This window comes from Pseudophryne corroboree, chromosome 3, assembly GCF_028390025.1.
Source record: "Pseudophryne corroboree isolate aPseCor3 chromosome 3, aPseCor3.hap2, whole genome shotgun sequence".
NCBI lineage: Eukaryota > Metazoa > Chordata > Amphibia > Anura > Myobatrachidae > Pseudophryne > Pseudophryne corroboree.
In genome coordinates, this window is record NC_086446.1 from 518,440,958 (window position 1) to 518,464,213 (window position 23,256).

Consider the following 23,256-nt stretch of genomic DNA (forward strand, 5'->3'; position numbering starts at 1 on the left):
GGCTCATTCTACGGCTGGATTGCCGTTACTGAAATCGGTGAAAGCCCATTCCACTAGGAAGGTGGGCTCCTCTTGGGCGGCTGCCCGAGGCATCTCGGCATTACAGCTTTGCCGAGCAGCTACTTGGTCGGGTTCAAACACTTTTGCAAAATTCTACAAGTTTGATACCCTGGCTGATGAGGACCTCATGTTTGCTCAATCGGTGCTGCAGAGTCATCCGCACTCTCCCGCCCGGTCTGGAGCCTTGTTATAAACCCCATGGTTCTTTTGGAGTCCCCAGCATCCTCTAGGACGAAGGAGAAAATAGGATTTTAATACCTACCGGTAAATCCTTTTCTCTTAGTCCGTAGAGGATGCTGGGCGCCCGTCCCAGTGCGGACTCCCTCTGCAGTAATTGTAAATAGTTATTGCTTATATTGCACAAAGGTTGTGTTTTGGTAAGGGTCAGCCTTTTGCTGATCTTTTTGGTTCACGCTGTTAACTGGTTTTAGTTAAATGCCATGTTGTACGGTGTGTTGTGGTGTCAGCTGGTATGTATCTCACCCTTAGTTTGACAAAATCCTTTTCCTCGAAATGTCCGTCTCCTCTGGGCACAGTTCCTATAACTGAGGTCTGGAGGAGGGGCATAGAGGGAGGAGCCAGTTCACACCTATTTAAAGTATTAAAGTGCCCATGTCTCCTGCGGATCCCGTCTATACCCCATGGTCCTTTTGGAGTCCCCAGCATCATCTACGGACTAAGAGAAAAGGATTTACCGGTAGGTATTAAAATCCTATTATTATTTTTTTTGCATTTAAGGTGTGCTGGTTTATTTCTTCTTGAAATTACTCTTATTCTATCTTAGGACGCTTACAACTTTGCTTAGTAGTTATCAGTTTTGTTTAGAAAATGAACTTGCATTTTCTTACCATTTGTTTATCATCTAATTAAATTTCTGTGTTGAAGTGTCAATAATAAATTCCCTTCTTGCAAGTAAAGACGATAAACAAAAACAAATATATTACAGGTTGTCCTGAACACGGGCAAAGGAGCAGGATAGACATGTCTGTGTACAGAACACATCTCTAGTAATGGAGCTAGACTTCAGTCTTAATCAAATACTCTTCAGCTCAAATAAACATCTTGGCTCACCTCAGGCTGATTTATATGGATGCTCATGTACATCACACTCCATAACATCACTGGTTTACAAAGTATTATTCATCCGTATGAAAAATCTACCAAGAAGCCATTGATCAAAAAGTGTGCAGAACGTTTCTGTTTCTGAGTGGCTGGTAATGAGCCGGAGCTCAGCCCTTCGCCTATGTACCTTCATCAATCAATTCTATAATACAACTCTGGATTCTGCAATGTGTTTTTTATAGTCTGGAAAGCTTTGACCACAGAATAGATCTACCATCTAAAAATTTTTTTAGATATATATATATATATATATATATATATATATGTACATTTTTTTGAGTCATTTATATAGTGCATACATAGGGCCATATTCAATATGAATCAGTTGAATTGCGATGGCTTCGCTACCCACCGTTATCATGCTATGCGGCCCCTAGCATGCAACTGATAGCACAAAACTAAAACTGAATGAGGGCCATATTCTGCAGCGCTTTACAGAAGATATTTGCCCCAGTGGAGCTTACAATTTATATTTCCTACCATGTGAGTTATTTTTTTGTACGGAGCCACTTAAAATACCAGTATGCTTTTGCAATCTTTAAGGAGACTAGAGTACCTGATGGAAACCCACCCAGGCATGGGGAGAATATTCAAACTCCCCACAAGGCCATGATGGTAATAAAACCGAAGACCTCAGTGCTGTGAGGCGGTAATGCTAACCATTACCTTAACTGTACTGGCGTATTCATACAAATGTACTGTATCACTCAGTGGTTAGATAATGTCTGTGAAAAATGCCTCGGATAATTTCTAAAAATATATTCTCACCTATCTGTATGGTGCTAAAAAATGTTCAATTTGACTATTGACCTTGCATCTGAATGATAGCAGAAATGGTATACATCAACAAAGACTCTGTTAGACAAGTTTTGCATCAAGGTCTTAACATGAGAAAAGTTTGTGCTAAGACGGGTCGAAGGCTTCTCAGTGCCAAGCAGAAAGAAAATCGAAAACGAATTTGTACAGACATTTTTGACCCAATTCAAGTGGATTCACATTTTATTAACTGTGATGAAACATGGATCTTCCAGTATGATCCTGAGACAAACCGCCAGTCTATGCACTGGAAAACACCATCATCACCAAGAATGAAGAAAGCGTGTTAAAGCAACCCAAATTCAAAGCCATGTTAATTGTTTTCTTTGATATCAAAAGTGTTATTTTGTCAGACTGGGTACCAGAAGGTGCAGCAGTGAATCCGCATTACTACAAAAATGTTCTAGAAACTTTGAGGGAAAGAATCAGAGGAAAGAGGCCAGAGTTGTAGAAAAATGGTTTCATCCTTCATCCGGACAATGCACCAGCCCACACAGCTCTCTTTATCAAGCAGTTTTTGGCCAAGAAACAGATCAGATTGCAGTGCTAGAACACCCGCCAATCTCGCCAGACCTAGCACCGTGTAACTTCTTTCTTTTCCCTAAAGTCAAATCTGTGCTCAAGGGAACCTGTTTTGCATCATTTACTGAGGTAAAGAAGATAACGACAGAGCTGTTGGGACAGCTGACAGATAATGCGCTATAGCACAGCTTTAACCAATGGAAAATAGGAATACAGCGGTGTGTGGATGCAGTAGGGGAGCACATAGACGTTGAACGGAGTTAAAATGTACTTAATATAATTAAACATAAAATTATAGCTTCAGTCTCGTTATTTAATAGCCTCTCCTTGTATTTGCATTCACATCAGTTCCTACACAGATAGGACTCTGTTCGGGACTTGGATTCTTGACCCTAGTATTGTGAGGCAGCAGTAATAACCCCTGTGCCACCATGCTGCCAATGACAGATCTCTGTGTTATCTGTCATCCAGATACATTTTTTTTTAAATTGTTTTGCTAAGACAATGTACCTTGTAATAAGATAACCAGGATATTTAAAAGGTTATCATTGTGTCTGTGGTTGTATATTGGTTTAATCTAACATGAGATTTAGACTTAAACCAATTCTGATAAGACAAATAAAGCGTCTGCTAAGGTTATTTTTAATTTCTGACGTACATTTTGTGTAACTTTTGTATGCTGTTTGCTGATATTTTTACGTATCCTAAACTCTGTTTCTCTTTCTGTAGGTTTTGCATGCAGAAAAGCGTCAAATTGGTGCCTGGTGTCACCCTGGACCTCATTGAGAAGTAAGCAAAACCACATTAAATTCTTTGTGCCAATTATTTTCCGCTCACTCAGTGTGTCCATGCCCCATACAGAAGTGCCTGTAGCTCACATGGATATGCAACGTATGACGTCCTTGGTACCTATCGAATGGAATAACTGCATTGTTATGCTTATTGGTCCAGCTCACAAATTGCTGCCATGTTTAAGCTGAAGGAACATCTTCACTTCTCTGTTCACTATATGTTTTACTGCTGCTTTATAATAGTTCCTAGTCTTACGGTATAACCTTCCCTCCTCATTGCCAGGGGCTGCCTGTAACTTATAGACACCCTCTTTCCCTTCCTGTCTGGAGTTGTTTGGCTTTCACCACATCATTATTCTAGACAGTCCCTTTGTACACTGTGAGAGATTTATGTTTGTATTCACTATCGTGTACCTGAAAGCCACCATGCAATTCTTGGACTATTAGTCTGTAATATTTCCTAATACTAAAGAGATGCATCATGGGAAAACTGTAACTTTCTCCGGCAGGGTCCACAGGTTATCCACAGGTTAACAATGAGATATGATGGCGCAATAGCGGATTTGCACCAATCAGTCAAAGCTTTCCGGCCTCCTATCATGCAATGGGCCCGTCCATACATCCCCGCCCCTTGGCTCAGGCAAATCAGTTTTTTGTTTGGTGCAGCAGGAGCAACAGCGGATTTGCACCAATCAGTCAAAGCTTTCCGGCCTCCTATCATGCAATGGGCCCGTCCATATATCCCCGCCCCCTGGCTCAGGCAAATCAGTTTTTCGTTTGGTGCAGCAGGAGCCGGACCATGGTCAGTGGGCTGCTGGTTTTCTCAGCAGCCCTAAGCTTTCATATGTTATTTTTATAGTCTTACTAGGTTTTTTGAGTGATCTTTCTAAACAGTCGCTCCAACAACTCTCCACCAGGTCGCGACAACGCTTACCCACGAGTACAGTGATGTTTCGGCGGGCGTCTGTGTCGGATATATTAGCAGGTCCAGCAGACGTTACCAGGCTGTGGCCGGAGCACGGGGAGAAGGTAAGGCATCGGTTCCGCTTAGTAGATGGAATACGGACACAGCTGCACTGTATTGGGAGGAGACTACCAAACAGTCGCTGACGCGGCTGCCACCGCGGGTGCACCAGCGCTAGGCCTTAGGGATCATAGGCATGGAATAGCATGAGGCTGCGATCCCTAGGGTTGATGTCAGCAGGGGGAGTCGGACGGTCTCCTGGTCGCCCCTCCCCCCGGTTCATGACCCGTTTCCAACGAGTCTACCGCCATGAGCTCTTTCCTGGCTTCCATCCCAGACACTACCACGAGGGGACCCGGTCGCAGCATAGGCGGCTGTATGACCGGTGCGTCTGTGTTCACATGGAGCGGCAGTGTACACTAGTAGCATCTGGATCCACTCAACATTCGCCAACGTATTATTCGATCCTGGAAGCGAGGCGAGTCTCCCTGTATCCCACTCTACTGAGTACGGGTTATACAGCACTAAATCTCTACCTCTTTGTGTACGAATAGTTAGATAAGTGCCTATTGCATATGAGTCTGTATACCATTAAAGTGTTTTCTGTCGCATTGCGTCTGAATACGTTAGATATGTTAAACATGATTCAGCAAATGTGTTCTCCTACATACTTAAAGTATTATTGTAGTTGATGTACTCATATTGCTTATTATACTAATGTATAACATGTGACTGACTGCGAGCATGATGCTGACTTTACTATATGTTTGTCAGTTTGTTTTGCAGATCCTCAATGCTGGGGCATGAGTAGGGTCGGATGGATATAATTTTAAAGAAAAAAGGTTAAAGTGATACAGTCACAAAATTGTCTATTACACTGTGGAAGTGCTGATTATTTATCATGTATTAAAGCGGCAATGGTGAGGACACTTATACCATGTTTGAAGCTGTATTATCCTCTTATGATCTGGTTCAGGGTGGCTTGTATGCATATTGTTTTAGTTCAGCAAGGATACATTGCGGATACAGGTACGAGTGTATCCACCTGTGGCTATCTTTGTACAAGCTTTATCCGATAAGTTATAAATGGATAATCCCCCAAAATCCTGTACCAGGGAAAGGGTTACACTATTAGCCCTTACATACAGCAGCAGCTTCTCAGATCCAGTGGTAAGTAAACCTTCACCCTCACAGTCTACACATTGTTTAGATTCATCAGGAGATGAAAACCCAAGTTATTCTACTTCATCATATGAAAAAGAGGTGGGTCTCAGCTCTCGAATATAATGGAGTTAATTAAAGCAATTAAGCCATTTTATCCTTAGAGGATACAGCAGAGCCTATGTTAAAAACCAAGGCACCTGTGTTTAAACATCCCACTTGAGTTTCCAGGGTCAGATCAGCTGACGGAAATCATGGAAGAGGCTTGGGCTACGCCCAGTAAGAAATGGAATTCCAAGATCTGCTTCCAGCTGGGGATTACTTAAAAATGGGGAGATAGCTCCTAAAGTAGATACGAATAATCTACATTAGCTTTGCTTTCAATTTTTCCTGTCTAGGGCTGTCATGAGGCCAAGCCTTGGCTTCGGCTTGAATGGCAAAGACAGTGGTTGCCTGGGCTGATGCAATGGAAGGAGATTTTTCAGAGAGCAAGAATCTCATATGGCTCATATAAAAAAACTGCAATGTTCTTGGAGCATTGGATATGGGCAAAATATTTACTCCAAGGCATCAGTCCTAACTATACCTGCTCATAGAGCAATTTAGCTGGGTACGTGGAAGATCTAAAGCCACACCACACTGGATATGCCCAGTCTCACCAGATCTTGGAAGCTATGCAGTGTGGGGCCTGGTGAGTACTTGGATTTGAAACATCAGCGAATACCAGGTGCTGTAGGTGGAATCATTGTCTTTTTCTGAAAGTATTCTTTTTGGTAAGAATTGACAGAGCGGGCTCCTAGAAAGTCAGCTTCCTTCCACATACAGTTCAAACCTAAAAGTTCTGCTTTTTGGCCCTTTTGCGGTATCTAATGGGTCGTGTTGGTCTTACACTATCAATAAAAGCCTGTCATAGGTTTGAATCCCACGTCAGTGTGATGGAGACTAGGAAAGCATTGGGCTACCAGAAAATCTACAGTGTTGGGCCGGGTTAGTACTCGGATGGGAGACCATCAGGGAATACCAGGGGCTGTAGAAAAATTAAACCATCAGCTGATGGTGTGGGCTCCGCCTGGGAGACCCCAGGTTGGGGGTCCGACTTCCTCAGGTCACACAGATCTGGCACAGTATCTCTAGTTATGCTTTCACCTTCAAAACAGCCTGTCTTGGCTATAGATGAAGGCCTGTCTTGGCTATAGACGAAGGCCTGGCTTTGCAAGAAGCAGGTCAGAAATTTGCTTCGATCTGGAATAGTCATTCCAGTTCCTCTGGCAAAGAGGGACAAGGTTTTACTTCAACCTGGTTTGAAGTAAATGGGTCATTTCGGCCCATGCTCAATCCTAAAATGCTGAACAAATACATTTGGAAACGTGGAATTGTTACGTTCCATATGTGTGGCATGGAGCCAGGGCTTTTATGGTGTCCCTGTATATACAGGATGCTTACCTACATGTTCATATACCACTGTCCAGCAGTGTTATCCAGGGTTTGCTATCCTCCAAGCTGCATTTTCAGTTCCAGGCCTTGCCCTTTGGGTTGGCCACAGTTCCCTGGGGTAATTACACCTTATCTCCGCCAGCAGGGGTTAGGGTTTTTCATATCTAGGCGGTCTTTTTCCTGCCACAGTCACAGAGATTGCTCTTTGTCATCGGCAACAACAATAACGTGTTTGCAGAGGCAAGTGACTCATAACTTGGGGAAAATCGTCTCCAGTTTTGTCACATCGAATGACTCACTTGGGGGCTGTACTGGATCAGGTCTGCAGAGAGTAATTTTTTTACCTCGCAACAAGATATCCAGGGGTCACTATAGGATTCAGGACTCGCCATACAGTCAAACGGTATCCATTCATGCAGCAATGCGGGAATGGGTGTGATGGTATCTGCATTGACAGGAGGGACTATGCGCAATTCTACTCTAGGTCTCTGCAGCGTCTGATTCTTACCAAGTAGAATCTACAGTCACACCACACTGGATATGCCCAAATTTCATCGGATCATGGAAGATCAGCAGTGTGGGCCTGGTTGGTACCTGGAGGGACCAGCTGGGAATACAAGGTGTTGTAAGTATTAATAGATTGCATCAGACAATAAAGACTGACTATGGTACTTATGATAAAAGTAAGAAGGTCGTTAGCCTGGTGACTACAGACATCCCAGCTGGACAAAGGGAAATCCTTTTGATATCAGATTGGGAAAATTCTGACACTAAGATCAGTGTCAGGAAGATTGTGTTCCCAAAGAGCTGTCTACTGATAAAGCTTGAAAACCGGTGTAGGCACGGGACAGTCTTCAGTGAAAACCAGTCCAGTTCCGCTCGGACAAGGCAACGGCAGTAGTGTACCTCAACATCCGGGACGAACTCTCAGCCGAAAAGTGATGAAGAAGTTAAGTCACATACCTAAGTGGGCAGTACTTCATCATCCAACCTTGTCCGCCGTTCTCTTTTCGGGAATCCTAAACGGGAAAACGGACTTTCTCAAGTCGACACACCATTCAGGGAAGTGAATGGGCTCTACACCCAGAGATCTTCCGGACTCTAGTAAACAAGAGGTGCTTGCTAGAGATATATCTCATAGCGTCTTGGTTGAACAACAAAATGCTCACATACGGGTCAAGAACAAAGGATCCCAGGGCGATCGTTGTGGATGCCTTATCGGGGAGATAGGACTTTCATCTGGCGGATGGTTTTTCCTCTAATTACCCAGGGTGGTGAGAAAGTTTAAACAGGAAGGCCAGCAGGGAATGGCAATGGATGCTCTACTTCTGCTCCCTCAACGTTCAGACCTACTAACACAGGGTCCTGGTTATCACAGACATGTGGATCGACTGTTTTTGACAGCGTGGCCATTTAAACCTCTATCCTGAGGTCAAGAGGATATTATCGAACAGTGTTAAGAGCAAGGAAACCTTCCTTAGCTCGCATTTATCACCAAATATGGCAAGCCTATATTCATTGGTGCAGTGAAAGAAAATTTACAGCCATACCACACTGAATATGCCCAATCTCACTAGATCTTGGAAGCTATGCAGTGTTGGACCGGGTGAGTCTGCAAATACCAGGTGCTGTAGGTGAATGGGACCCTAAAGAATTTCAGAGTTTCCAGGGTCTTAGCGTTCCTTCAGGCATGTATGGATGGCTTCCTTGAGAGAGCAAGGGTCGGCATCGACTGTAGAATTCCAAAAGTAAATGACCAACTTATAGGATGTGCGTACTTTTTTCCGAGAGTATGCTGCGCAATCAACCTTTTGTTGTTTCTCCTACAGTGTCATGGGACTTGTTTAGTCCTAAAAGCCCTTCAAGTTGTCCCATTTGAACCACTTAATAAGATGGATCATAAATGGTTGACAGCTAAAGTGTTTTTTCTACTGACTAGGGCGTCAGCTAGAAGAATATCAGACTTAGGGATATTGTCATATTGTTCCCCATTTCTGATTGTTTATCTAGATAAAGTAGTTCTCAGAACTAGATCTGGGTATCTTCTTAAGGTATTGAATAAGTTCCACCTTAACAAAGAAGATGTTGTCCCAGCCTTTAGGTTCCAGGCCTTTTCTGCGGGAGATGCAGCGCTGTACGTGATCCGTGCATTAAGGATTTACGTGGATTGTACCAGTGTCATCAGAAAAGCATATTCTCTCTTCATTCTCTATGGATTTCACAAGAGAGGATGGCCTGATGGTAAGCAGACACTGGCAAGATGACTTTGGATAATGAAGCATATTCTCAAGCTGATCTCCCTGTTCCAGCTAGTGTCTCTGTTCACTCTACTCGTAAAGTAGGTCCATCATGTGCAGCACAATGTGGTGCTTTAACAGAACAGGTATGTAAGGCAGCCATATGGTCTCCGTTTAGACCTTCATTAAGACATTATGCCTTGGATACCTTTGCCTCTCAGGATGCTGAATTCGGGCGAAGGATTCTCCTGGGCATCAGGAGCGTCCCCACCACTAAACTGCTTCTTTGGGAAATCCCATTATTATCCTGTGGATAACCTGTGGACCCTGCCGGAGAAATATACGTTATGGTAAGAACTTACCGTTGATGACGGTATTTCTCCTAAGTCCACAGGGATCCCCCCCAGATGCACCTGATTTGAGGATCCTTTTTACTCACTAACCTCTTCCGTCTTGTACGGAAGGGTGTGCATGTGTGTTCTTCTCACCTGATTAGGGTTCTACATGATGCTCCTGCCTTGAGCTTTGGAATACAACTGATTTGCCTGAGCCGGGGGCGGGGATATATGGACGGGCACGTTGCATGCTGGGAGGCCGGAAAGTTTTGACTGACTGGTGCAAATCCGCTGTCGCTCCATCATATCCCATTATTATCCTGTGGAACCTGTGGACAGGAGAAATACCGTTATCAACGGTAAGTTCTTACCATAACGTATATTTTTCTAGTGTGATAGTCAGATAGTGGTCAGAAATCTTTAGGATAAACTCTCCTTGTGTTCACCAGAAAACCTTTCATTGTCCTAAGCCCAGAAGCATCCAGGAAAAGATAATTGGTTTTAAAGGAGTACGTCTCTGGAGACACAGCAGGTTCAGATTAATTAGAGATGTCCATGAACAGAGAGGTTGTAGGTAATTATTCATATGCTGTACAGGGAAGTAAGCCAAAATTTGCTAACCCATCCATTGCCAAGGTGATCTGCAGTGGAAAGTGACCCATTTACAGTGCAGTTCTCTGTGAATTAAGTTAGAATTCCTGAAAATTCTCCTTTGTATTGTACTGAACCACAAATGCTATATTTGTCCATTTTCAACGCAGTGGCTAATAAATGGTGGAGGAGGTTAATCATTCAAGTGTGCAAAGCTTTTGTGTTGCAATTACGAATTAGACTCGCTCAAATGACATTCAACATACGCTAGGATCGAGGTGTCAGTGCAGTTGAGCTTTAGGCTTCCTTTGACCATTAGTCAGGTTGTGAGGACCAGGAATGTGGTGTGGCAGTTCTGCTAGTTTCTGACATTGTCATTGCTCTTCACATGGAGTTCTCCTTCCTTGAGTGTTCATTCTGCAAGCAAGATGCATGAAATTATTCTTTGTGGTGCATATATATATATATATATATATATATATATTTATTTATTTATTTCTCTTACGTCCTAGAGGATGCTGGGGACTCCGTAAGGACCATGGGGTATAGACGGGCTCCGCAGGAGACATGGGCACGTAAAAGAACTTTCTAGTATGGTGTACACTGGCTCCTCCCTCTATGCCCCTCCTCCAGACCTCAGTTAGATCTTGTGCCCAGAGGAGATAGGTTGCATTACAGGGAGCTCTCCTGAGTTTTTTGTAAAAAGAATTTTGTTAGGTTTTTTATTTTCAGGGAGCTCTGCTGGCAACAGACTCCCTGCATCGTGGGACTGAGGGGAGAGAAGCAGACCCACTTCTTAAGAGTTAAGGGCTCTGCTTCTTAGGCTACTGGACACCATTAGCTCCAGAGGGAGTCGGAACACAGGTCTCACCCTGGGGTTCGTCCCGGAGCCGTGCCGCCATCCTCCTCACAGATGCTGGAAAAAAGAAGCCGGGTGAGTATGTCAGACATAAGAAGACATCAGGCGGCAGAAGACTTCAGATGCTGGGAGCCCATTGCTCCCACACTTACACACACACATGGCACTGATGGGTGCAGGGCGCAGGGGGGGCGCCCTGGGCAGCAATAACCTCGGTTTAGGCAAAAAAGTATGTAGTTAGGCTGCGGAGGCAGTAAACTACTGATCCCCGCCATTTTTTTTTCAAATTCACGAGCGGGACCGAAGCCCGCCGTGCGAGGAGGCGGAGCTTGATCCCTCAGCACTAACCAGCGCCATTTTCTCTACAGAGGCTGCAGAGAACGCTGGCTCCCCGGACTCTCCCCTGCTGAGCATCAGAGGGCTGAAAAAAAGAGAGGGGGGCACATAATTAAGGCGCAGTGAGTGGGGAAATCTATATACATTTATATATATAAAAGTGTTATCTGGGGGTTTTTCCCTGGGTCAGTTGGCGCTGGTGTGTGCTGGCATACTCTCTCTCTGTCTCTCCAAAGGGCCTTCTTTAGGGAATTGTCCCCTTATAGTTATATCCCAGTGTGTGTGGGGTGTCGGTACGTGTGTCGGCATGTCTGAAACGGAAGGCTTATCCAAAGAGGAGGTGGAACAGATGAGTGGTGTGTGTCAGTCGGCGGTGCCGACTCAGGATTGGATGGATATGTGGCATACGTTAAATGCTAATGTAGCTTCACTGCATAAAAGACTGGACAAAGCAGAGTTCAGTGCATCGGCAGGTAATCAATCTACGGATTATACCGACTCACAGGACCCGTCGGGGTCTCAGAAACGTCCCTTCTCACAACTAAGGGACACAGATACCGACACGGACTCTGATTCCAGTGTCGACTATGATGAAGCAAGATTGCACCCCAGGGTGACAAAAAGTATTCAGTGCATGATTATTGCAATAAAAGATGTGTTACATATCACTGATGAGCCCTCGGTGCCCGACACCAGGATACACATGTTTAAGGGAAAGAAACAAGTTATAAACTTTCCTCCTTCCCATGAAATTAATGAGTTATGTGAAAAAGCATGGGAAACTCCAGATAAGAAACTGCAGATTCCCAAAAGGGTTCTTATGGCGTACCCTTTCCCTACACAGGACAGGGTACGTTGGGAATCCTCTCCCACAGTGGACAAAGCCTTAACACGCCTTTCCAAGAAGGTGGCGCTACCGTCCCCTGACACAGCGGCCCTCAAGGATCCTGCGGACCGCAGGCAAGAGACTACACTAAAGTCTATCTACACTCATACTGGTACTTTGCTTAGACCGGCAATTGCGTCGGCATGGGTATGTAGTGCAGCAGCAGCTTGGACGGATACACTGTCAGCTGACCCTAGATAGGAATACAATTTTGTTAACATTAGCTCATATTAAGGACGCAGTCTTATATATGAGGGACGCTCAAAGAGACATTGGTTTACTGGGTTCAAGAGCCAATGCTATGGCTATTTCGGCAAGAAGAGCCTTATGTATCCGCCAATGGACGGGGATGCACACTCAAAAAGGCATATGGAGGTTTTACCTTACAAAGGTGATGTATTGTTTGGGGACGGCCTCGCTGACCTGATCTCTACAGCTACCGCTGGTAAGTCGACCTTTTTCCCTTTTGTTCCCCAACAGCAAAAGAAACCCCCACAATATCAGATGCAGTCCTTTCGGTCGCATAGATCCAGAAGAGGTCGGGGCTCCTCTTTCCTCGCCAGAGGTAAGGGAAGAGGCAAGAGGACACCTGCTGCGGCTGGTTCCCAAGAGCAGAAGTCCTCCCCGGCTTCCGCTAAGTCTATCGCATGACGCTGGGGCTCCCCTGCGGGAGTCCGCACAGGTGGGGGCACGCCTTCGACTATTCAGCCAAGTCTGGGTTCAGTCAGACGTGGACCCTTGGGTGATAGAAATAGTCTCCCAGGGCTACAAGCTGGAATTCGAAGAGGTGCCCCCACGCCGATTTTTCAAGTCGGCCTTACCAGCTTCTACCCCAGAGCGGGAAGTAGTGCTAGCTGCAATTCAAATGCTGTGTCAACAGCGAGTGATTATCAGGGTTCCCCTGAGCCAACAGGGAAAAGGGTATTATTCAACCCTATTTGTGGTTCCGAAGCCGGATGGTTCGGTAAGGCCCATTTTAAACCTAAAATCCCTAAACCTGTACTTGAAAAGATTCAAGTTCAAGATGGAATCGCTCCGAGCGGTGATAGCCTGCCTTGAAGGGGGGGATTTTATGGTGTCACTGGACATAAAGGATGCTTACCTTCATGTCCCCATATATCCCTCTCATCAGGAGTACCTGAGATTTGCGGTACAGGATTGTCATTCTCAGTTTCAGACGTTGCCGTTTGGGCTATCCACGGCCCCGAGGATTTTCACCAAGATAATGGCGGAAATTATGGTGATCCTGCGCAAGCCAGGAGTCACAATTATCCCATACTTGGACGATCTCCTGATAAAAGCGAGATCAAGAGAGCAATTACTGGAGAATGTGTCACTCTCTCAGAGAGTGCTTCAACAACATGGGTGGATTGTCAATATACCAAAGTCACAGTTGGTTCCGACTTCCTAGGCATGATACTGGTCACGGAACAAAAGAAAGTTTTTCTACCGTTGGAAAAAGTCCAGGACCTCCAGAACATGGTCCAAGAACTACTAAAGCCGAAAAGAGTGTCAGCTCCTCAATGCACTCGGGTTCTGGGGAAAATGGTGGCAACTTACGAGGCCATTCCCTTCGGCAGGTTCCATGCAAGGACGTTTCAATGGGATCTTATGGACAAATGGTCCGGGTCCCATCTACAATTACATCAAAAAATAACACTGTCCCCCAGGGCCAGGGTGTCTCTTCTGTGGTGGCTACAAAGTGCTCACCTTCTAGAGGGTCGCAGGTTCGGCATTCAGGACTGGATCCTGGTAACCACGGACGCGAGCCTCAGAGGATGGGGAGCAGTCACCCAAGGAAGAAATTTTCAGGGACTATGGTCAGACCAGGAGTCCTGTCTACACATCAACGTGTTGGAGCTAAGGGCCATATACAACGGCCTTCGACAAGCGGAGAATCTTCTTCGCAACCTACCGGTTCTGATTCAATCAGACAATGTCACAGCAGTAGCTCATGTGAACCGCCAAGGCGGGACAAGAAGCAGAGTCGTGATGGCGGAAGCCACCAGGATTCTTCGCTGGGCGGTAAATCACGTAAGCGCTCTGTCAGCTGTCTTCATTCCGGGAGTGGACAACTGGGAAGCAGACTTCCTCAGCAGACACGATCTCCATTCAGGAGAGTGGGGACTTCATCAAGAAGTCTTTGCAGAAATAACGGGTCTCTGGGGAGTTCCTCAAATAGACATGATGGCTTCATGCCTCAACAAGAAGCTTTGGAGGTATTGTGCCAGGTCCCGGGACCCTCAGGCAATAGCAGTAGACACTCTGGTAACGCCATGGGTGTTCCAGTCTGTCTATGTGTTTCCTCCGCTTCCTCTCATCACAAAAGTGTTGAGGATCATAAGACGAAAAAGAGTACAGACAATACTCATTGTTCCAGACTGGCCTCGAAGGGCCTGGTACTCAGATCTTCAGGAGATGCTCACAGAAGATCCTTGGCCTCTTCCTCTAAGAGAGGACCTGTTACAGCAGGGGCCCTGTCTGTTCCAAGACTTACAGCGGTTACGTTTGACGGCATGGCGGTTGAACGCCGGATCCTAGCGGAGAAGGGTATTCCGGAGGAGGTCATACCTACTCTAATAAAGGCTAGGAAGGAGGTGACGTCAAAACATTATCACCGTATCTGGCGGAAATGTGTGTCTCTTGGTGTGAAACCAAGAATGCTCCTACGGAAGATTTCCATCTGGGTCGTTTTCTCCACTTCCTACAGACAGGAGTGGATATGGGCCTAAAGTTAGGCTCTGTTAAAGTACAGATTTCGGCTTTGTCAATATTCTTTCAGAAGGAATTGGCTTTTCTTCCAGAAGTCCAGACTTTTGTAAAAGGAGTACTGCACATCCAGCCTCCTTTTGTGGCACCATGGGACCTGAACATGGTGTTGCAGTTCCTTAAATCACACTGGTTTGAACCCCTTAAAACGGTGGAGTTAAAATTTCTCACCTGGAAGGTGGTCATGTTGTTAGCCTTGGCATCTGCGAGGCGTGTGTCAGAATTGGCGGCCTTGTCTTACAAGAGCCCTTACTTGATTTTTCATGTGGATAGAGCAGAATTGAGGACTCATCCTCAATTTTTACCCAAGGTGGTGTCTTCATTTCATATGAACCAACCTATAGTGGTGCCTGTGGCTACGAGTGACTTGGAGGATTCCATGTCCCTGGATGTAGTCAGGGCCTTAAAAATGTATGTACCCAGGACGACTAGAATTAGGAAAACAGATGCATTGTTTGTCCTGTATGCTGCCAACAAGATTGGCGCACCTGCTTCGAAGCAGACTATTGCTCGCTGGATCTGTAACACGATTCAGCAGGCTTATGTTACGGCTGGATTGCTGTTACCGCATTCAGTAAAGGCCCATTCCACTAGGAAGGTGGGCTCTTCTTGGGCGGCTGCCCGGGGCGTCTCGGCATTACAGCTTTGCCGAGCAGCAACTTGGTCGGGGTCAAACACTTTTGCTAAATTCTACAAGTTTGATACCCTGGCTGATGAGGACCTAGCATTTGCTCAGTCGGTACTGCAGAGTCATCCGCACTCTCCCGCCCGATTGGGAGCTTTGGTATAAACCCCATGGTCCTTACGGAGTCCCCAGCATCCTCTAGGACGTAAGAAAAATAAGATTTTAAACCTACCGGTAAATCTTTTTCTCCTAGTCCGTAGAGGATGCTGGGCGCCCGTCCCAGTGCGGAAAATCTGCAAGACTTGTATATAGTTATTGCTTACATAAGGGTTATGTTACAGTTAGAATCGGTCTTGGACCGATACTGTTGTTTGTTCATACTGTTAACTGGTTAGGTGTATTCCAGGTTATATGGTATGATTGGTGTGGGCTGGTATGAATCTTGCCCTTAGATTAACAAAATCCTTTCCTCGTATTGTCCATCTCCTCTGGGCACAGTTCTCTAACTGAGGTCTGGAGGAGGGGCATAGAGGGAGGAGCCAGTGCACACCATACTAGAAAGTTCTTTTAGGTGCCCATGTCTCCTGCGGAGCCCGTCTATACCCCATGGTCCTTACGGAGTCCCCAGCATTCTCTACGGACTAGGAGAAAAAGATTTACCGGTAGGTTTAAAATCTTATTATATATATATATAGACATGACAAAATTTATGTTAAATGAAGCATTGACCACTATCCGTCCAGGTGTCCGGCTAAGTTGACCTGGACACGTCTGATTATCTGATATGCTAAACCCTGTGAGTGTCGCAGTTCCCTTTCCTACTAATTTGAAACACTCAGGGCACCTAGGTATTTACCTATTTGCAGATGGAGTGCTGATCTTTTTTTTTCTCTCTCTCTCTCTCTATATATATCTATATCTATATATATATCTATATATATATCTATATATATATATATATATATATATATATATATACACATACAGAAAATTCAGCACTCGCCATAGCATGCTCACTTATCCTCACCTCATCAATAAATAAATGATGGGGGTTTAGTTAGTGAATTGGCCAATACAGAGAAGCCTGCAAACCGCTCGCCAAGGTACCCCACCTTCTTGCAGTCCTACACTATCACAGAGTCTTAAAACCTGGCAACTGTTTCACACATAATATAACTGCAACTGTGCCTACTTGGTTTATTGTGCACCTGCCAAATACCTTATGGCTTTTAAAGGTACACTAGTCACCTGACACTGGCCGGTTTGCAGGCTTCTGTGCATTGGCCAATTCACTAACTACACCCCATCATTTATTTATTGATGTGGTGAGGATACGTGAGCCTGCTTTGGTGAGTGCTGAATTTTCTCTATGTATCTATTATTTAAGTATATGGTCATGGGCTACATGCACCTAACCTTATGAGTGGTAAGTGCAGTCACGTACCCCGCTTCTGGGGTGCGAGTGCTGTGGTTTTAATATATGTGTGTGTATGTACGTATATATATATATATAAAAGAGAGAGAGAGAGATAGTATGGGATGCAGTTAGTATACTGGCTGTCAGGATCCCAGCATTCAGGAGAATGATGCCGGAATCGTGACAGCCAATAACATACCGACAGCTAGAATCCCAACCACTGCCAGGTATTCCCACTCGGTTGGTGGATCCACAACACCAACCAAGTGGGAATAGAACCTGTGGCAAGTGAAGGGAGCCACCGAGCCCAGTGCATGGCGAGCGCAGCGCACCTACTGTATAACAGCTTCCACTCTTCTTGCAAGGCTTTCCACAAGATTTTAAAGTGTTTCTGTGGGAATTTGTGCCCATTCATTCTGTAGAACATTTATGAGGTCAGGCCCTGATGTTGGAACGATAGGCTTGGCTCGCAATCTCTGTTCCAGTTCATCCCAAAGATGTTCAGTGAGGTTGAAGTCAGTGCTCTGTGTGGGCCAGTCAAGTTCTTCCACATGGAATTCCTCAAACCATGTCTTTATAGTACTTTCTTTGTGCACAGCCAGTTCCTCAAACTGTTGCCACAAAGTTGGAAGTATAGCATTGTCCAAAATGTCTTGGTGTGCTCAAGCATTAAGTTTGCCCTTCACTGGACATAAGGGGCCTTGCCCAAACCCTTAACAGTTGGCACAATGCAGTCAGGCAGGTAACATTCTCTCGGCATCTGCCAAACCCAGACTCACCCACCTGACTGCCAAACAGAGAAGTATGATTTGTCACTCAACAGAACATGTTTCCACTGCTCCACAGTCCAGTGGCGATGTGCTTTACACCATTCCGTCCAATGCTTGGCATTGGACTTGGTGATGTGAGTCTTGCATGCAGCTGCTCTGCCATGGAAACTCATTCCAGTAAACTCCCGCCGCACAGTTTTGTGCTTATGTTAGTGCCAGTGGTAGTTTGGAACTTTTCAGCTATGGAATCAGCAGAGCGTTGGCGACTTTTGAGCATAATGCGCCTTAGCAGTCATTGACCCCGCTCTGTGATTTTACTTTGTCTTCCGCTCCGTCGCTGAGTTGCTGCTGTTACTAAATGTTTCCACTTTCTAATAACATCACTTACAGTTGAACGTGGAATCTCCAGCAGGGATGAAATTTCACAAACCGTTTTATTGCAGAGGTGGCATCCTATAACAGTACCACGCTTAAAATCACTTCAGAATGACCCATTTTGTATCACAAATAGTTTCAAATGGACTTTCCAAAGAGTTGTTACTATCCACTTCTTTAAAAAGAAGTGGATAGTATCAACTATTTGGATTTTAAAAGTTGCCATCACAAGAGGTGGAAGACCAATCTGCCTTTTTCACAGCTGATCAGATTGAGACGCAATTGCACATCAATAGAAAAATTTGAAGAACAGGTGGAATTATATAGGAAGAAGTTTTTAGAGAAAGGTTATCCTACATCTTAAGTTGATACAGCTGTGGAAAAGGCAATACAATTAGATAGAACCTTTTGAAATATAAGATTAAAGAAAAAAGAGAGATAAAGTTGTGTTTTGCCGTTTTGTGACACAGTTTAATGCTTTTAGTAACGAGATTCAAAATAGCCTTTTGCAGTATTGGTATATTATTAAGATGGATCCGGTACAGTCAGAATATGTGGCAGAGAAACATGATATAGTTTATAAAAGAGCAAGAACTTTAAAATCAAGTCCGGCACCCAGTCTGTTACCCGTAATGCCGAGAATGGGGACTACGCCTTTAAAAAGACTTGAAGGGTTGTTTTTTTACCTGTGGCAGGGTGTAAGATGTGCACTCATGGTATTAAGGGAACGAGAGTCTTTAACGGTGTGGACGATCCTGAACAGAAGTTTAAAATGAATAGCTGTATTAATTGTAATACTACTCATGTAGTGTACTTACTGATTTGTGGTTGCTGTAAGAAATAAGTGGGCAAAACGTAGAGTATTTTGAAACTACGAATTTTAGAGCATTTTAGAAATATAAAAAATAATGTTAAAAACCACAGTGTCCCGCGACATTTTAACCAATGTCAAGGAGGTGACCCCTCAAACATGAAATTTATTGGATTAGAACATATACCTATTGATAAACAGGGTGGTGACAGGTTAAATAAATTGAGCAGGAGAGAAACTTATTCGATTCTGACATTAAATACTTTATACCCAAAAGGGTTAAATGAGGGATATGAACTTACCCCGTTTTTATCTTGATTTAGAGAGGTTTATTCATGGAATGTTACTTCTGGTGCTGATTTATGTGTTTTAAAGTAGTAGTGAAAAGCTGTGCAGTTGTGTAAATGTGAAAAAGTGTTTTCTGCATCCCGTTTTTTAACATTTGCATGTGTTTATGAAAGTATTTTATTATGTATTGTTGCTGAACAAGCACAGAATATATTTGTTTATTACTGTAAAATGTTAATTGTATTTTGCTGTTCTTAATGGATATTAGTCACTGTGAAATTAAGAGAATACAGGTGTGATATCTGCATAAAGGTTGCATCTGGAAGTTGTCAAGCCAGCCCTCTGACGAAGTCCTTGTGACGAAAGCAGTAGGGGCGTGGTTTAACATGAATGGTGATCCCGGTCTAAAGACTTGATGGTGTGGAATTCTTGGTATTTATGCTAGCTGTGGTTTAAACCGCCACCTTTGGTACGCCTTTATCAATGTGCTCTGTGAATGAAGTTTATTAAAGTGTTACTCTTTTAATGCACTATTGGCGCCTCAATTCATCTCTCTTTTACAGAATATATAGTATACAGTATGTGTTTGTGTGTGTGTGTGTGTGTGTGTGTGTGTGTGTGTGTGTGTATATATATATATATATATATATATATATATATATATATATATATACATACTGTGTGTGTGTGTATGTATAAAACATTTATACCGGAATCAAAATAAGACCGACCCTGCCATACATAAAAAGTAGGACACAACTTTCCCTTTAAGTAAATCTTTAAGACTCCCCTTTGGTAAATTCTCTTATACCCCTTTCACACCGCAGCTTATACCCGGTATTTTGCCGTTTTAACTGGCTTCCTAAACGGGTCAAGCTGCGATGTGAAAGGGTCCCCTTCAATTTACCGTTTTCAAAATACCTGTATTTTGAAATGGTAAAAAAGAAGGGTCCTACCCGTTTCAGTCCCATTTCACTGTGCAGTGTGAAAGGGTCTGAAACGGTATTTGCAAGCCCCAGCAGGTCATAGGCTGTCTCCATGTGTGATGTCAGCAGCCACAACCAGGAAACAGCTTGGAAAACACAGGAGACACATGTGAGAGTGGCTTTATAAACGTTTAGACTGCAAAGCCATTATAAAATGTCTAATTGGAGTGATGAAGAGGTGAGGGAGCTGCTTTAGGATCAGAGGGGATATGGAAATCTGCTGCCAAATTACTGGGACAGTCAGGGATACCCTTATATATAAAAACATAGCAAAAATGCTTCAAGCTGCTGGGTTCCATCGTACGACTATCCAAATGATTAATAATGAATTAATTAATAATTATTAATAATGTGTGGGCCAGAAAAGTCCATTTATAATGACAACCACTGTTTTCTATGGGTGAAACGGGTTCAGTGTGAAAGGTACCAAAACGGTAAGGAAATGGTAATTTACTGGTTACAACATGAGATGTGAAAGGGGTTTAACTGCTCAGACCCGTTTTAAGAACCGTTTCAAATACCATTTCAAAAGCAGGTTTTGCGATGTGAAAGCAGCATTAGTGAAAAGAAACCTCTGTGCAAACTCAGATCAGGCCCAGAGCCACTACCGCAATGCCTGGAGATTACTTCGGCCATCCTGCCTCACCAGGCATTGTTCTGCCTTCTGATTATTTGGGGAATTTGAGAAACACTGGACTCAGCATTGTTAATTTCTTCCAATAATGACATTGTGTCAATGAGGGAAGAATGTGCAGAATTGCTGTTTGGCTTCAATGACTGCTGCTGGTATTGCTTTGTTTGATTGTTTTATTCTCAAAACTCTAAATTGCTTAAGGCTAGTTAATGAGGAAAGCAAGTATACAAACAGCTTATTGCAGGAACACTATGGGGTATATTCACAATTGCTGTTGAGTCCTCTCCGACTTATTTTAAAGTCGGATTGACATTGACGGAAACTGGGCTAAAACCTGTCGGGTTTGGCCCCGATCCGCGTGTATTCAGACAAGTCGGGAAATCTGAGCCCAGATTGAATAGGTCGGAACCCCTTCCGACCTATTCCAGTCGGAAACTGCCGTCTTTCTGACAAGACAGCAGTTTCCGACTCTAATTGAATATACCCCTTAGGGAGGAAAGAAACTTTGCGAATGTTTTATTACAGCTCTTAAAATAGCTTGCACTCGTTTTGCATAAAAAAGTAATGTTTTTCTAATGAGTCAATCACATTTATTAATAAGCGATAAAATAAAGAACTTCCATTTTGTTTCTCCATTCTTTCAAATTAATTGCATCGAGTGAAATTGCTTGCAGACAAACATGCTAGAATCTCTTTCCAAGTAGTCCTTACAAACAAAGCACATGACAGGTTTCCCATGTACTTGGGCCATATATGGATTACAGGAGTAAAAAGAAGAAACAAATGTGATTACTTTGTTTCTAAGGTAGAAGCCTGTCTCAAATAATTCCCATATGTAGCACAGTGTAAAGTTCTCACAAATCTATGCACTTAATTTGATGCAGGGTGCTGATAAACCAAAGGAGGGCAACTAAAATGGTGCATGGCCTACATCACAAAACATACCCAGAAAGACTAAGAAATCTCAATATGTATAGTTTGGAGCAGAGAAGGGAAAGGGGGGACATGATAGAAACTTTCAAATATATGAAGGGTTTCAACAAAGTCCAGGAGGGAAACATTCTCCAAATGAAGAGAAGCAATAGGACACGAGGACATGCACCGAGACTGGAGGGGGGGAGGTTCAGGGGAAATTTGCGGAAAAATTATTTCACAGAAAGGGTAGTGGACAAGTGGAATAGCCTCCCATCAGAGGTGGTAGAGGCTAAGACAGTAGAGCAATTTAAACATGCATGGGATAGACATAAGGATATCCTTACAAAGAAATAAGGATCAAATAAGGTTAGTGATAAAAAATAATATATAAAAAAAAAGGGGCAGACTAGATGGGCCAAGTGGTTCTTATCTGCCGACAAATTCTATGTTTCTATAAACCCTCTTAGGAACTGTCCTGCTTCATAAGCATGGCATGTGCAGAATAGGAAGATCTCACTGTTCTGTTTCATCTCTGGATACATTTTCTACCCAGTAAATTATCTGTATTTCTTTTTCATCCACTAGGGGTCACTGGAGTACTCTTGGGCTATGGACGGTTCCGCAGGAAACAAGGCACTGAATAAATTAAATTTGGAACTACTCCTCCCCTCCATATCCCAGAGTACCTCAGTGTTTTTTCGGTGCTCACAGAGCAACAAGGCTGTGTGGAGATTATCCACACTTATTGGATTTTTTTTTATTTTTCTTCTTTTTAACTTTTCCACATCCCTTCCCCCCTTCCAATAGGCGTGGGTCCGGGATAGTGGAAGCTGCTGCGAGCAGCTGTAGCGTGTCGGGCCTCTCTAAAAAGAGCTCCCTCACAAACCACGTGCAGGACTACCTGCAGGAAAGGCTGGACGGATCTCACAGAAGAAGCCCCATCACAGCCCCTCACCACAGGGTCCAGGTATGTTGGGGACGGGGCGGTCAGCTCACGCTGCCGCCCCGCTGTGTGGGGACACTGTGATTAGGTGCGAGCCGGCCGCCGCCGCTTCCAGTCGGCCGCCGCCGCTTCCAGCGCCCGCTACCTGGTGACCGCTAAGGAGAGATGCCTCCCGCCGCTTCCGGAGCCGCGCTGGCCACGATCTCCATGCATAGGCGGCTCTATGCAGCACGCTCCCCGGCTCCCGCGACCGCTTCCCGGCTTCCTCTCCAGCTTGTATGTAAGCCCGGCTCCGTGTAATAGAGAGCGATACACGGAGCACTGGGGGGGGGGAAGCACACAGCAAGGGGGAGAAGTGTGCTATTAGCAGCAGCGCTGCATGTGTATTAGAATAGACTATTAAGCCTTTTTTAACAGGATTCACTTATAATGTTTCTTACACTAAAGTTTGAATACAACATAAGGATGTTTTTATTTAAATCTCTTGGATAAGTTATAAGTCTGCACTTTGTGTTATACTGTAAGCATGGCGGCATATTTAACCATGCTTCCTGTTTTTCCTGTTGTATTTCCAGAATTTCCTGTACTACATCTCTACTCCATTGAAGG

General features: G+C 44.2%; 1 protein-coding gene across 4 annotated transcripts in view; it reads left to right on the forward strand.

Annotated features, from left to right (window-relative positions):
* Window positions 1-23,256, forward strand: part of RPTOR (regulatory associated protein of MTOR complex 1) — a 704,097-nt gene that overhangs the window by 542,159 nt on the left and 138,682 nt on the right. For all 4 annotated transcript variants that reach the window (XM_063961080.1, XM_063961083.1, XM_063961081.1 and 1 more), the window contains exon 7: window positions 3,250-3,309. In XM_063961080.1, the coding sequence (XP_063817150.1) occupies window positions 3,250-3,309 (60 nt within the window). The remainder of the gene's footprint in view (window positions 1-3,249; window positions 3,310-23,256) is intronic.